Source organism: Geotrypetes seraphini, chromosome 12 (assembly GCF_902459505.1).
Source record: "Geotrypetes seraphini chromosome 12, aGeoSer1.1, whole genome shotgun sequence".
Taxonomy (NCBI): Eukaryota; Metazoa; Chordata; class Amphibia; order Gymnophiona; family Dermophiidae; genus Geotrypetes; species Geotrypetes seraphini.
The window spans coordinates 99,077,080-99,093,479 of NC_047095.1; the positions used below are offsets into that span (position 1 = coordinate 99,077,080).

The window sequence follows — 16,400 nt, forward strand, 5'->3', positions numbered from 1 at the left end:
AAACTAAATTAGATGAGTTAATCAAAATGCAAAATACTGGGAAACAATATTATCAAAACACAGCTTCAAGCGTAAAATCAAATAATGCATAAATAAATGAAGCTAAATATTCTTAAACTTTTTAAATTCTTTATTCATCAAGTGTAACAAAAAGTAACATAATTTTAACTTAAATATATCACTTGAAATAAAGGCGAAAGAGTTGGCGTTCGTGAAATATAAAAAAAAGCCAAGAAGGAGTGCAGAAAGGACTACAGGGTGAAACTGAAAGAAACCAAGAGAGAGATATGTCCGGTGAAAGCATAGGTGGAAGAACAAATGGCTAAAAATGTGAAAAAAGGGAGACAAAATTTTTTTCAGATATATTAGTGAAAGGAGGAAGATGAAAAATGGAATTGCTTAACTAAAATATGCTGTGGAGAGTGATGAGGAAAAAGCAAATGTGCTAAACAAATACTTCTGTTCTGTGTTCACAGAAGAAAATCCTGGAGAAGGACCGAGATTGTCTGGCAAAGTTACACGAGAAAATGGAGTAGATTCTGCGACGTTCACGGAGGACGGTGTGTATGAGCAACTTGAAAAACTGAAGGTGGACAAAGCGATGTGACCAGACGGGATACATCCCAGGATACTAAGGGAGCTCAGAGAGGTTCTGGCAAGTCCTATTAAAGACTTGTTCAACAAAACTCTGGAGACGGGAGTGATTCCTGGGGACTGGAGGAAAGCGGATGTGGTCCCTATTCATTAAAGTGGTCACAGGGATGAAGCAGGAAACTACAGGCCGGTGAGCCTCACTTCAGTTGTTGGAAAAATAATGGAAGTGTTGCTGAAAGAAAGGATAGTGTACTTCCTTGAATCTAATGGGTTACAGGATCCGAGGCAACATGGCTTTACAAAAGGTAAATCGTGCCAAACGAACCTGATTGAATTTTTTGATTGGGTGACCAGAGAGCTGGATTGAGGACATATGCTAGATGTAATTTACTTAGATTTCAGCAAAGCCTTTGATACAGTTCCTCATAGGAGGCTGTTGAACAAACTTGAAGGGCTGAAGTTAGGACCTAAAGTGGTGAACTGCGTTAGAAACTGGCTGTCAGACAGATGCCATAGGGTGGTGGTTAATGGAAGTCACTCGGAGGAAGGAAAGGTGAGTAGTGGAGTCCCTCAGGGTTCGGTGCTGAGGCCAATCTTGTTCAATATGTTTGTGAGTGACATTGCTGAAGGGTTAGAAGGAAAAGTTTGCCTGGTGATAGTGTCCGAAGATCTAAAGGTGAAAAAAAAGTGTGACAAGGCAGTGGCTGCTGCCAGAAGGATGTTGGGCTGTATAAAGAGAGGCATAGCCAGTAGAAGGAAGAAGGTGTTGATGCCCCTGTACAGGTCATTGGTAAGGTCTCACTTGGAGTATTGTGTTCAGTTTTGGAGACCGTATCTGGCGAAGGACGTAAGAAGACTTGAAGCGGTCCAGAGGAGGGCGACGAATATGATAGGAGGCTTGCACCAGAACAAGTAGGAGGAGAGACTGGAAGCCCTGAATATGTATACCCTAGAGGAAAGGAGAGACAGGGGAGATATGATTCAGACGTTCAAATACTTGAAGGGTATTAACGTAGAACATAATCTTTTCCAGAAAAAGGAAAATGGTAAAACCAGAGGACATAACTTGAGGTTGAGGGGTAGAAAATTCAAAGGCAATGTTAGGAAATTCTACTTTACGGAGAGGGTGGTGTGTGCCTGGAATGCACTCCCAAGAGAGGTGGTGGAGAGTAAAACTGTGACTGAGTTCAAAGAGGTGTGGGATGAACACAGAGGATCTTGAATCAGAAAATAATATTAAAATTTGAACTAAGGCCAGTACTGGGCAGACTTGCATGGTCTGTGTCTGTATACGGCCATTTGGTGGAGGATGGGCTGGGGAGGGCTTCAATGGCTGGGAGGGTGTAGATGGGCTGGAGTAGGTTTTAACAGAGATTTCAGCAGTGGGAAACTGAGCGCAGTGCCAGGTGGAGCTTTGGATTCTTGCCCGGAGGTAGCTGGGAAGAAGAAATTAAAAAATTTGGATTGGGTCAGGTTGGGCGGACTGGATGGACCGTTCGGGTCTTTGTCTGCCATCATCTACTATGTTATGTTATAAACACTTTCCTTTCATTCAAAACATCGAGTGAAAATTCAAAAAATTACCCCCTCCCTATTATTTCATTTGTACTAACCAGGGAAATTGTAATAATTTGTTAATGGCTCCCACACATCTTGAAATTTATTAAAATTTCCTTTCTGAAGAGCTAATGTTCTTTCCATTTTATAAATATGACACAACTGAATTCCACCAAAAACTGTGGTTTAATCTACTCCAATTTTTCCAATTGCATGTTATTTGTTGTATGGCGACTCCTGTTAAAATAAGTAAGAGTTTTTGGAAGATATTTGGCTTTTAGCCCTCATAGACATGCCAAATAATACTGTATCATACAATGCCACATAATTTTCTAAGAATTATTAATTTGGCTCCAAATTGATTTCCAGTAAGCCATAATAAATGGACAATAGAACAATAAATGATCTAAAGTCCCTGCTTCAAGATGTCAATGCCAACATCTATCCGACTTAGAGCAATCAAATTTTTTTAAACAAACAAGGATCCAGAATGCTCTATGTAACAGGAAAAACCATGTTTATCTCATAGATGCAGACATCATACATCTCATCCTCCAAGACCAAATTTTTAGCCATTGAGATGCAGTAATTTGATGCTTAATCTCAATGCTCCAAATGTCCCGGAGACCAGTCTTTGTTTTTTTATTCATAAATCCAGATATTAATTTGTACCACTGAGTGGCCTGTTGTCCCAGGAAATCCACCTGAAAGCATAAGAACTCTAAACTATATTGATTATTAAGATTTTTCCATTCAGGGAACCCCACCTGAATGGATTGCTTCAGTTGCATCCATCTAAAATTTTGTTATTTATTAAGGCCATATTTATGTTGCAACTGTGAAAACTCAAGCAGTTTACCATTAGAAATAACATCATCCAATGCTTCCAGATGACCTTAAATCCACCAATTTGAATCTTGGAGTTTAGCCATATAGTTTGATTTGTTGATTTGTGAATTGGAATAGGTAACAAATTACTCACATATTTTATTGTTTTCCATGTGTCTATAAATAATCTATTTTCTTTATATAATCTAGGCATTTGGATACTAAGTAGATGGCATAATCGCAGAGGAAACATGAGGCGCCATTCCAACCATAACCAATCTGGGATATTATCAACAGGCTCTGGGCAGATCCAATACATACTCTGGCACATAATATAGGATTGATGATACCTATAAAAGTTGGGAAAATTTACCCCTTCCTCTGTAATTGGTTTTTGTAGAGATACTAAAGCATTTCTAGCCTTTTTGCCGAGCCAAATAAATTTTGTAAGAATATTATTTAACTTTTTATAAAACGACTCCTGAAAAAAACTGTTATACTTTTTTATATATACAGTATATATCATACAATAATTATTACTAAAATACCTGCATTTAAATACATTAACCATATTAACAAATAAGAATAAAGTACATGAATGCCCATTCCCTTCCAATGACCCACCACCTTCGATTAGTATATGCTAACAGGCAAATTACCACAAAAAAGCTTTAATGTACTTTCTGATCAATCCTTTCCCCCATATTAAGGGCTCCTTTAATAAGCTGCATTAGCATTTTTAGTGCACAAAGCATTTTAGAAGTGCTAAACATGTGCTACGTGGATAGAACTAATGCCAGCTCAATGCTGGCAATAAGGTCTAGCACACTCTAATTTAGCGTGCGCTATTCAGCACATTAAGGCCCTAATGCTGCTTAGTAAAAGGAGCCCTAAATGTGTGATTGCATTTAATGCAGTTTGGTCAAAAGGGCCTCTACATTTTTCTTAGGTTCTTCTTGTTGTTCCTTTCAGGCCTCAGCAGAATAATATAACATTTAGGGAAAAAGATACAGCCCAAGAGTCCAGCGCTGGAGGCCAAAATAGCAAATATCTCCACTGCCACCATGTACTTGCCCTTACTGCTCAGGTATGTTGGGATGAAGGAGATCCAGACGCTGCAGAAGAGCAGCATGCTGAAGGTGATGTACTTGGCCTCATTGAAACTGTCAGGTAAATTTCTTGCTAGGAAAGCTATGATGAAGCTGATACCAGCCAGAAATCCAAGGTAGCCCAGAACACAGTAAAATGCAATTACTGACCCTTCATTACATTCAATTAGCATTGTTCCAATTTCTGATCTCATATTAAGATATGCAAATGGGGGAGCAGTGGACAACCAGGCAAGACACAGAACTATTTGAATAAGGGAACAGGACAGGACTATAAAATTAGAAACCCTGGAACCTATCCATTTATGGAGTTTGCTTCCAGGTTTGGTAGCTTGGAAGGCTGTGACCACAGTAATGGTTTTTGCCAGTATAGAGGAGAGAGCGATGGAGAAAGTGATCCCAAATGTAGTATGTCTGAGAATGCAGGTAACATCCTCAGGATGCCCAATGAATAACAATGAACAGAGGAAGCAGAGTTTGAGGGAAATGAGGAGAATATAGCTGATGTGTCGATTGTTGGCTCTCACTATGGGAGTGTCTCTGTAATAAATAAAGATTCCCAAGATGACAACAGTGATGAGAAAGAAGAACATGCTTATGGAAGTTAAAGCAATCCCTAGAGTCTCTTCAAAAGACAGGAAAATGATCACTTTTGGGATGCAGGCATCTCTTTTCTGATTTGACCATTGATCATCTGGGCATGTTGTACAGGTGTCCATATCTGAGAAAGAAGATTATCATCTCATTATCTCATATATATCATGATGTCTACTTACTAAAGTGCACTTAAATATCACAAGCCTTATAACCTTCACAACTCAACCAAGATAGAGCAGTCTAATTCACACTATGCATGGAGAGTAAAGGACTGTGAACTAAATATTGAGTTAGCACCTGGTAGTTTAACTCTAATATCTGCAAATAACATGGATGCATGTAAGAACAGGTCGTATATGCACTCATGCTACCCACAAGCAGATTCCACAAACCACTGCATAAAAAGTTCAACCATTCCTCCCAATCTGAATCCTTAAAGCCTCCCATTCCACTGGTGAAGACCTAACCCTTCCCTCACTCATACTGATCACCTAACTTTAATGGTGGTATCTCTGGGGGGTTAAGCAGCAGACATGAGCAATCCTCAGACATTTTTTTTTGCTTCTGGATACCTGAAAAATTCTCATCCCAGGAAAGTTTCTGTTTCGGGGCCTTGTACCTGACTTTCCTTTTCCCTTCTGTTAGAGCTCTGCTACAGGGCACAGGTTAAGTAACTCAGTTTTTCTCCTGAGCATCCTGCATGGCTGGGAGGTTTCTCAGCTCTATAGTTCTGTGCTTCTCTGGTTCTTTAGGTTTCCCAGCTGAGTAGAATTTATCTAGATAAGGCTTCTGCATTGCTCAGTTTCCCTTAGCAATTGACTGGTGTAACTGAGGCACTTCAGCTCTGCTAGTCTCCCATCCTTATCTTAGCAAGGCTTGAGATTCAAAGCAGACCCCTTCCCATTATTATTATGATTATTTCTTTCTTATTTACTAAATGTAATGCTGTATTTCCCTTCCTTCTCCCTAATGGGTCATATTAGTTAGAAAAACCCTCTGAGTTAATCAGAGGGCTCATAATATTGGAAGAGTACATAGCAGGAGAAAAAGTTTGTTTTGAGGAGTGGGGGAGGTTGGTGAGGGGGAGTTAGGATTATTGGAAGGGGTGGAAGGAGTTGGAGAGGGAGAAGGTGAAAAGATGGGATTGGTGGAAAGAATGTTGACAGGTTGGAGATGAAGACTAAATAAAAAGTGATTGGATGGGGTGATAGGGGCTAAGATTGGCTGATTCAGGTGGGAGAATTTGTGTGGAGATGGTGTGAAGGAGGTTTGGGTATTGGGAGGGTAGGCATAAAGAGGAGATGGGGAGAAATTGGATGTAGAGAGGGTAGTTTGCTATAGTTAAAAATATTTTGTTTGTAGTGGTTGTTCGGTGTGATTTCTAAGTAAGGAATTGGCTATGCTCACCTTGGTTGGCTGGTGGTATTGGCAGTGGTGGTGCAATGAGTTTCAGGCCACTGCGGACTGGTAATTTGTGCATACTGTGACCAGGCATGGCCAAGCTGGGCTCAGCAAGTAACCTAACCCAGTGCACATAAACCTCGGCCGAGCAGTTTGTGAGATTGTTTTGGTAGCTTGGTATTGGTATAAATAAAAAGTTCCAAAAACAATGGTGCAGTTTCTTTGTATCATTTATTGTTTATAAATCATAAACAAAGTTCCAGGGATTTTCAGGTTTGTATCCCCTTGTATCATTTCAGTATTCAGACAACAAAACAATTTTCAGTTCCAAGCCCTCAATATCAGAAAAGAAAAAAATCTTGTCTAAACTGCAAACTTTTCTTTTGCCAAGCACATCTCCCCTTGGGGATTAAACTTAGTAGCCCAAGGAAGGGATCCTCTCCTGCATTTCCCTTAACAAAAATGGCTGCCTGGTGGCTTGTAAGGGTTCCATAAAATATCAGCTGTATATTGATCTGGTGCACAATGCATTTCACCCAGCCCCCTTTATCCTAAAGTGATTAACATATCTCCATCTCTTCCATGCTAGGCAAAACTGTTTCCTCTACCTCCAAATCACAAGTAAGGTCATTACCATCCATCTCACTATCTTGCTCAAAGAATCACCTTTCTCAATAGCCTCTTCCAGTGGCGTACCAAGGAGGCGGGGGCGGTCCACCCTGGGTGCATGGCTTGGTGGGGTGCACAGCCAGCCAGGTCAGGGTCCTCCTGCCCTTCCTTTCCCTGGCCGCACCACAACAATCCTACCTCCCCCCACCGACAAGAAGTCTTTCCGATGTCAATTCTGACGTCGTAGAGGATGTTCCAGGCCAGAGGCTGGCCCGGAACATCCTCTCTGATGTCAGAATTGATGTCGGAAAGACTTCTTGTTGGTGGGGGGAAGTAGGATTGTAGCGGCATGGCCGGGGGAAAGGAAGGGGAGACGCACTTTTATTTTCCGTGGCAGGGAGGGCAGGATGTAGGCAGGCAAGCTGGCTGGCTTTAGCGTGGCAGGGAGGGAGGGAGATAGGTAGACAGGCAGGCTGGCTTTAGGGGTGGCCAAAATCTGGAAAGTAGTGGGGGGACATAAGAAGGAAGCACTGGGGGCACTAAGGACATGGGAAGGAGGCACTGGGGGCACTAAGGACACAGGAAAGAGGCACTTGGGGCACTAAGGACACAGGACGGGGGCATTGGGGGCACTAAGGACACAGGACGGGGCAGTGGGGACACCATGGACATGGGAAGGAGGCACTGGGGGCAATATGAATACAGGAAGAAGGCACTGGGGGCACCATGGACATGGGACAGAGGCACTGGGGGCACTAAGGACATGGGAAGGAAGCACTGGGGGCACCATGGACACGGGACGGAGGCATTGGGGGCACAATGGACACAGGACAGAGGCACTGGGACCACTATGGATACAGGAAGGAGGCACTGGGGCACTATAGACATGGGACAGAGGCACTGGGGGCATTAAGGACACAGGATGGGGCACTGAGGGCACTATGGACACAAGACTGAGGCATTGGGGGCACTAAGGACACAGAATGGCGGCACTATGGACACAAAATGGAAGCACTGGGGGCACCATGGACATGGGACGGAGGCACTCGGGAGACTATGGACATGGGAAGGGGGCACCATGGACACGGGACAGAGGCACTGGGGGTATCATGGACACAGGAAGGAAGGAGGGAGGGAATAGAAAGGGACAATTGGGCCTGAGTGCAGAAAGAAAGAAATGAAAGAAAGGATACACAGTCAATTAATAGATGTCCCCTTTTGATGAAGAAAATAAATGGTCACGTTACCTCTGACTTTCTCTGCAGCAGAGTCGGCAGCCATGCTGAGGTGCAGGAAGGTTCCGCACTGACTCGTCTGCTGGCTCTGCTCCGGAAGAAGCAAGTTATGTCGGAGAGGGTAGACCCAGCAGGCACAATCATTGTGGGACTTTGCCACAACTCCCTGTGTCTGCCGCGTCCACCCCCTCCGACGTAATTTACTTCTTCTGGAGCAGAGTCAGCAGACGAGTCATCGCGCGACCTTTCAGCATGTGGCTGCTAAGTCCGCTCCAGAGCAAAGTACGTCGGAGTGGGGTGGACTGGCAGCCGGCAGCTAAAATCATCGTGGGACCTTGCTGCATGAAGGGAGAGAAGGAGCAGGATTGCTGGAATGGAAGAGTGGTGGAGGGAAAGAAAGGGGGCAGGGTGGTATGGAAGGGTGGTGCTGATAGAATTGATGTACAGAGAAAGGGGAGAGACATAAGGGGGAAGGATATTGGAGGGAGAGAAAGGTGGCAGATGCTGATTGAAGAGGGGTGGATGGCGAGAGAAAGGGCAGACATTGGATGGTAGTTGGGAGCCTATGCTGGATGGAAGTGCAGATGGGAGAGATAAGGGAGCAAATGCAGGAAGGAAATGGGAGGAGAGAAAGAGGGGAGCAGATGCTAGATGGAAGTGGACAGAGAGAGGAGAAGGTACTAGATGGAAGGGTTGGAGAAAGAGGGTACATGATGGAAGGAGGGGATAAATAAAAGGAGGGCACATGATGGGGATAAAAGGATTGAGTTAGGGAAACATTGGAGGGGTGAGGGAAAGAGGTGGCAAGCTTTAGGTAGACAGTAAAAAGGACATTGATGAGAGGGTAGTAAGAACGTAATCTAGACAGATGCAGAAAATAAATTGAAAAGGAAAATGAGGGAAAAAGGGAAAGGGATTGCAGAGGAGAGGTGTGGGAGAGGGAAGGAAAGGAGAAAGATGCCAGACCAATGGGGGTGAAAAGAGAGATGGAAGGGGGAGACATACAGTTTCTGGAAGTGGCATAGAAGGAGAAAAGATGCCATATAGGGAAGAGAGATGGCAGACAGTGGATGGAAGGAAGGGAGTTACAAGAAGATGAGGAAAGCAGAAACCACAGAAGACAAAGGTAGAAAAAAAATTTATATTTATTTATTGCTTTAGGAGACGTGTCACTGTTTCTGTGGTGCACTGTATGTAGAGTCCAGCTTCTTACTGGTTCAATTTAACCTATGTCTATGTATTTCTATTTTATCCCCCCTTTTACAAAACTGTGGAGCATTTTTTAGTGCCAGCTGTGGTGGTAGCAGCTCTGATGCTCAGAATTCTATGAGCATCAGAGCTGTTACCACCATGGCTAAAATACACAGTACAGTTTTGTAAAAGAGGGAGGGGTTAGTTTGTGATGACATATTCCATACTAGGTGAAAGTGTTTTTTCTGTGTGTTCGAAAGACATGTTTTTTTGTTAGGATTGACTGCAGGATTGATCTGTACTAGTCTGGCATGTTTAGTTTTACAATGGGTATATTGATGTTGTACTGCTCACTGCAGTATATAAGATGCTGCCTTTTCCTAGGTACTCATGTGTGACATGTGGCTTGTTACTAAAAATCATGTTTTTCGTACAGATGGGGGGGTGTCAAAAAATGATAGCCCCGGGTATCACATATGCTAGGTACGCCACTGACCTCTTCCTCACCAACCTCTGCCTGGGCTTGTTGCCATGAGGTGGACTGTGGCATTCTGATTCTCTGTGCTTGCAATATGTGGCTTGCAGCCTGCTGAATGGCTCTGGCTTGGTGGGTCTGGATCAGGTATGTACTCTGTGGCTGGCCCTGGAACTGTTTCTATAGGAAAGCTAAACCCTTTTCTTTCATTGCAGAGAACTGATTAGTCCTCCCTGCAGGTGTGTTACGGTAGCCTGCCCTCAGAGAACTTCACCTGGCCTAAACCAGTTTGAGCTTGTTTGGGTGTGGCCAGTATTCCATTCCTGCTCTTTACTTTCCCTGGCCCTATGGATGTTGGGAGATGTAGTCTTTCCATCTGTTTCCCAACAACTGGCTTAGGTAAAGCTAAACCAGATCTGCCTGCTTTAGGCAGGGCTAAAGGAGAATTCATTGCTGGTGGCTTGGCTTGTAAGTATTCCTAGTGGCTGCTTTGAGACTCTCCTTAGCAGGCTTAGGAATACTTTCAAATGTTTTAACCTCATTTCCCTCATCTGGCAAGGATTTCTCTCTAGGAACAGAAACAGAAGAGACAGCAGTGATAATCCACATTGGAACAAATGATGTCAACAGGAGAAATTACAGCAGGACTACGCTAACTGAACAGTTCGAGATCCTAGGAAGGAAACTGAAGCTGAGGACACAGAAGATAGCATTCTCAGAGATTCTGCCAGTACCGAGGGCAGACGTGAAAAGGCAGACAGAGCTACAAGCAATAAACGCATGGTTGAGGAGATGGTGCGAAGAAGAGGGATTCCACTTTGTGAGGAACTGGACAACTTTCTGAGGAAAGAACAAGCTCTTCAGGAGGGACGGACTACACCTGAGCACGGCAGGAATGAGGCTGCTAGTAAACAACGTCAAGAGAGGAATAGAGCAGGCTTTAAACTAAGAAGAATGGGAAAGCCGACAGTCGATCTGTCATCGACGGTTCGGACAAGAGTATCCAAAGAAGATACTGAGCGGGATAAATGCTGGGAACAAGCAAAAGACGAACAACAGGAGTCCAAGGAACAAGAGAAACTGATGAACAATAAGAAGGGCAAACAGATAGAATTAGAACAGGAGAAATCGAAAAATCAGGTTGCTGATGAAAAAGATGCACCAAAAAATGAGGAGGAAAGGAGCGGAAATCAGGGACTGGCAGCTCAAATAGGGGATGGCAAGAGAAGCAAAACACAAGGAAAACCAGCGGGAAAAAGAAAAGGCCAGGACTTAAATTGCTTGTATGCAAATGCATGGAGCCTGAAGACAAAAATGGGAGAATTAGAAGTCACAGCCAAAAAAGAGGACCTAGATATCATTGGAATCACGGAAACATGGTGGAATGAGGATAATCAATGGGAAGTAGTACTGCCAGGGTACAAACTCTATAGAAGAGACAGGACTCACAAGAAGGGTGGAGGAATAGCACTATACATAAAAGACACCATTCCCTCGGCCGGAGTGGATATGGATACAAAAGCGGAAAGATTGGAGTCATTATGGGTTAAATTACCAGGAAGAAATGGCTTTGACATAAAATTGGGACTGTACTATTATTTACCTGGACAAACGGAAGCAAACGACAAAGAATTGGAAGCAGAACTGAGGCGAGAAGGCAAAAACAGGAACGTGACGGTAATGGGGGATTTTAACTACCCCGGGATAGACTGGAGCATTGGAAACTTGAACTGTGCGAGGGAAACAGAATTCTTAGAGACTGTGAGGGACTGTTTATGGATCAGCTCGTCAAGGAACCAACGAGAGGGAATGCCACTTTCGACCTAATCCTCAATGGACTAGGGGGACCTGCAAAGGAAGTGGAAGTAGTAGGACCACGAGGAAACAGCGATCACAACATGATCCAATACAAATTAGAAGTAGATACAGCAAAAAGGAAAAGAACCACAGTGACAACGTTAAATTTCAAGAAAGGGAACTATGCTATGAGAGCAATGGTAAAGAAAAAACTCAGAAACAGCACAAGGAAAGCAGAAACCGTAGAGCAAGGGCACAGTGCAAGAAGCACAACATATGTACATCCCCAGATTTAGAAAAGGGTGCAAAAAAAAAAAAAACGAACAAAAGACCAACATGGATAACCAATGAAGTACATAAGCACATAAGCATTGCCTCTGCTGAGTCAGACCATAGGTCCATCACGCCCAGCAGTCCACTCCCGTGGTGGCCCCCCAGATCAATGACCTGTAGTGATATTACTCTACTATTCTATTACTTTACAGCCTTTTGTACTGTATAGTAACCCTCTAATTGTACCCATGGATCCCCTTTTTCTTCATGAATTCGTCCAATCCCCTTTTGAACCCCAAAGTCGTATTCTGCTCTACACCTCCTCTGGAAGCGTATTCCAGGTGTTCACCACCCTCTGCGTGAAGAAGAACTTCCTAGCATTTGTTCTGAACCTATCTCCCTTCAATGTTTTTGAGTGCCCTCTAGTTTTTGCTGCCCCTGCTAGTCTGAAGAATCTGTCCCTCTCTACCTTCACTATACCCTTCATGATCTTATGAGTTTCTATCATATCCCCTCTAAGTCTCCGCTTTTCCAGGGAAAAGAGCCCCAGCTTCTCCAGCCTCTCAGCATATGAGAGGTTTTCCATGCCCTTTATCATTTTTGTCGCTCTCCGCTGGACCCTCTCGAGAATCACCATATCCTTCTTAAGGTACAGCGACCAGTACTGAACGCAGTACTCCAGATGCGGTCGCACCATCGCCCTATACAGCGGGATGATAACTTCCTTGGTTACCTTTTTTGATAATGCCCAACATTCTGTTTGCCTTTTTTGAGGCCGCTGCGCACTGTGCCGCCGGCTTCATTGTTCTATCTACCAAAACCCCCAAGTCCTTTTCTAGGGTGCCTTCCCCCAGTACAATCCCCCCATTGTGTAGTTGTACATCGGGTTCCCTTTCCCTATGTGCATAACTTTACATTTTTCTACATTGAAGCTCATCTGCCATTTATTTGTCCATTCACTCAGTCTGGAGTGAATGGAGACAAGAAAAAATCATTCCGGAAATGGAAAAAGGACCAAACCGGGGAAAACTGGAAGGAACACAGGAAATGCCAAAAAGAATGTCATCCTGTGGTTAGGAGAGTGAAAAGGGAATACGAAGAGAGGCTAGCCAGGGAGGCAAAAAATTTCAAATCGTTCTTCAGATATGTTAAAGGGAAGCAACCAGCGAGGGAGGAAGTAGGACCGTTGGATGATGGAGACAGAAAGGGAGTGATAAAGGATGAAAAAGAGATAGCCAATAGGTTAAACAAGTTCTTCTCATCAGTCTTCACAAGCGAGGACACAACCAATGTACCAGAACCCGATGTGATCTTCCATGGAGATCAAGAAGAAAAACTGTCGAAAATAGAGGTGATCTTGATAAACCTCAAAAAACTTGTGAAACACACTAAATCCTTATTAAATTGACTAAATTGACTAAATTAGCTTGTAAAATATATCAGGCTTTTAGCTGTGAGCGCTTGAGATCCTTAAAAATATTTCTCCATTATATCCATTTTGGATTTTTTGTCTTGTGAAAATAGAGGTGAGCCATGAGGATGTCCTCCAACAGATAGATAGCTTGAAAAGCGACAAATCACCAGGCCCAGGTGGAATCCACCCTAGGGTATTAAAGAACTAAGAAATGAGATAGTGGAAATACTCCAATGAGTTTGCAACCTATCATTGAAAACTGGCGAGATCCCGGAGGACTGGAAGATAGCAAATGTTACACCTATCTTTAAAAAGGGGTCGAGAGGAGACCCAGGAAACTACAGGCCGGTAAGTTTGACATCAGTTCCGGGCAAGATGGTAGAAGCACTGATAAAGGACAGCATCTGTGAGCACATAGAAAAAAATGGGCTAATGAAAGCAAGCCAACATGGCTTCTGCAAAGGAAGATCATGCCAAACAAACTTACTGCACTTCTTTGAGGGGGTAAACAGCCAGTTGGACAAAGGGGAACCCATAGACATCATTTACCTCGACTTCAGAAAGGCCTTTGACAAGGTACCCCATGAGCGGCTACTTAGGAAGCTGTGGAACCATGGGGTGGAAGGGGATGTACACAGATGGGTTAAACACTGGTTGGCAGGCAGAAGGCAAAGGTTTGGAGTGAAGGGTCACTACTCGGACTGGAGGAGGGTCACGAGCGGAGTTCCGCAGGGGTCGGTACTCTGACTGCTGCTGTTCAATGTATTTATTAATGACCTGGAAACGGGGACAAAGTGTGAAGTTATAAAATTTGCAGATGACACAACTCTGTAGCAGGGTTAGAACTGCGGAATAATGCGAGAACCTACAAAGGGACCTGAACAGACAAATAAATGGCAAATAAATGGCAGCTGAACTTCAATGTAGGGAAATGCAAAGTCATGCATATAGGGAAAAAGAACCTGATGTTCAGCTACCAAATGGGGGGATTAGTACTAGAGGGAAGTAACCTTGAAAGAGACTTGTACTGGTGGACACAACAATGAAGTCAAAGGCATAATGCGCAGCAGCCTCGAAGAAGGCAAACAGAATGCTGGGTATAATTAAGAAGGGTATTACAACCAGAACGAAGGAAGTCATCATGCCGCTATACCGCATTATGGTACGACCACATCTGGAGTACTGTGTCCAATATTGGTCGCCGTATCTAAAGAAGGACATGGAGATACTTGAGAGGGTTCAGAGAAGAGCAACAAGAATGATAAAAGGTATGGAAAACCTTTCATACGCAGAGAGGCTAGAAAGGCTGGGGCTCTTTACCCTGGAGAAGCGAAGACTAAGAGGAGAAATGATAGAGACTTACAAGATCATGAAGGGCATAGAGAAGGTAGAAAGGGACAGATTATTCAGCCTATTGGGAACTACAAGAACAAGAGGGCACTCAGAGAAATTGAAAGGGGACAGGTTTAGAACCAATGCTAGGAAATTTTTCTTCACTCAGAGGATAGTGGACACCTGGAATGCACTACCGGAGAATGTGATAGGACAGAGTACATTAAGGGGATTCAAAGAGGGATTGGACAAGTTCCTAAGGATACAGGGATTGAGGGATATAGATAGAGGTAGAGATAGGATCATGAAAGGGTATAGATAGAAGAAAAATGGGGATTAAAGGGTTTTAGACAAAGGATCACTTACAGGTCATGGACTGATGGGCCGCCGTGGGAGCGGACTGCTGGGCGTGATGGACCCCTGGTCTGACCCGGAAGAGGCAACTTCTTAGCCGATATGGTTCTCCAACCTAGTGGCTGAGAAAATAAAGGCGAAAGAGTTGGCGTTCATGAAATATAAAAAAACCCAAGAAGAGGAGAGCAGAAAGGACTACAGGGTGAAATTGAAAGAAGCCAAGAGAGAGATACGTTTGGCGAAGGCACAGGCGGAAGAACAAATGGCTAAAAATGTAAAAAAGGGAGATAAAAATTTTTTCAGATATATTAGTGAAAGGAGGAAGATAAAAAATGGAATTGCTAGGCTAAAAGATGCTGGGAACAAATATGTGGAGAGTGATGAGGAGAAAGCAAATGTGCTAAACAAATACTTCTGTTCTGTGTTCACAGAAGAAAATCCTGGAGAAGGACCGAGATTGTCCGGCAAAGTTACACGAGAAAATGGAGTAGATTCTGCGCCGTTCACGGAAGAGGGTGTTTATGAGCAACTTGAAAAACTGAAGGTGGACAAAGCGATTGGGACCAGACGGGATCCATCCCAGGATACTAAGGGAACTCAGAGAGGTTCTGGCGAGTCCTATTAAAGACTTGTTCAACAAATCTCTGGAGACGGGAGTGATTCCTAGGGATTGGAGGAGAGCGGATGTGGTCCCTATTCATAAAAGTGGTCAAGGGATGAAGCAGGAAACTACAGGCCGGTGAGCCTCACTTCAGTTGTTGGAAAAATAATGGAAGTGTTGCTGAAAGAAAGGATAGTGTATTTCCTTGAATCTAATGGGTTACAGGATCCGAGGCAACATGGCTTTACAAAAGGTAAATCGTGCCAAACGAACCTGATTGAATTTTTTGATTGGGTGACCAGAGAGCTGGATCGAGGACATATGCTAGATGTAATTTACTTGGATTTCAGCAAAGCCTTTGATACAGTTCCTCATAGGAGGCTGTTGAACAAACTTGAAGGGCTGAAGTTAGGACCCAAAGTGGTGAACTGGGTCAGAAACTGGCTGTCGGACAGACGCCAGAGGGTGGTGGTTAATGGAAGTCGCTCGAAGGAAGGAAAGGTGACTAGTGGAGTCCCTCAGGGTTCGGTGCTGGGGCCAATCCTGTTCAATATGTATGTAAGTGACATTGCTGAAGGGTTAGAAGGAAAAGTGTGCCTTTTTGCAGATGATACCAAGATTTGTAACAGAGTAGACACCGTAGAGGGAGTGGAAAATATGAAAAAGGATCTGCAAAAGTTAGAGGAATGGTCTAATGCCTGGCAACTAAAATTCAATGCAAAGAAATGCAGAGTAATGCATTTGGGGATTAATAATAGGAAGGAACCGTATATGCTGGGAGGAGAGAAGCTGATATGCACGGACGGGGAGAGGGACCTTGGGGTGATAGTGTCCGAAGATCTAAAGGCGAAAAAACAGTGTGACAAGGCAGTGGCTGCTGCCAGAAGGATTCTGGGCTGTATAAAGAGAGGCGTAGTCAGTAGAAGGAAGAAGGTGTTGATGCCCCTGTACAGGTCATTGGTGAGGCCCCACTTGGAGTATTGTGTTCAGTTTTGGAGACCGTATCTGGCGAAAGACGTAAGAAGACTTGAGG

General features: G+C 43.8%; 1 protein-coding gene across 1 annotated transcript in view; it reads right to left on the reverse strand.

The window, feature by feature from the left end:
- Positions 1 to 3,913: 3,913 nt before the first annotated feature.
- LOC117346161 (vomeronasal type-2 receptor 26-like) overlaps positions 3,914 to 16,400 on the reverse strand; it is a 28,660-nt gene continuing 16,173 nt past the window's right edge. The window contains exon 3 of the mRNA XM_033915565.1: positions 3,914 to 4,809. Within this exon, the coding sequence (XP_033771456.1) occupies positions 3,914 to 4,809 (896 nt within the window). The remainder of the gene's footprint in view (positions 4,810 to 16,400) is intronic.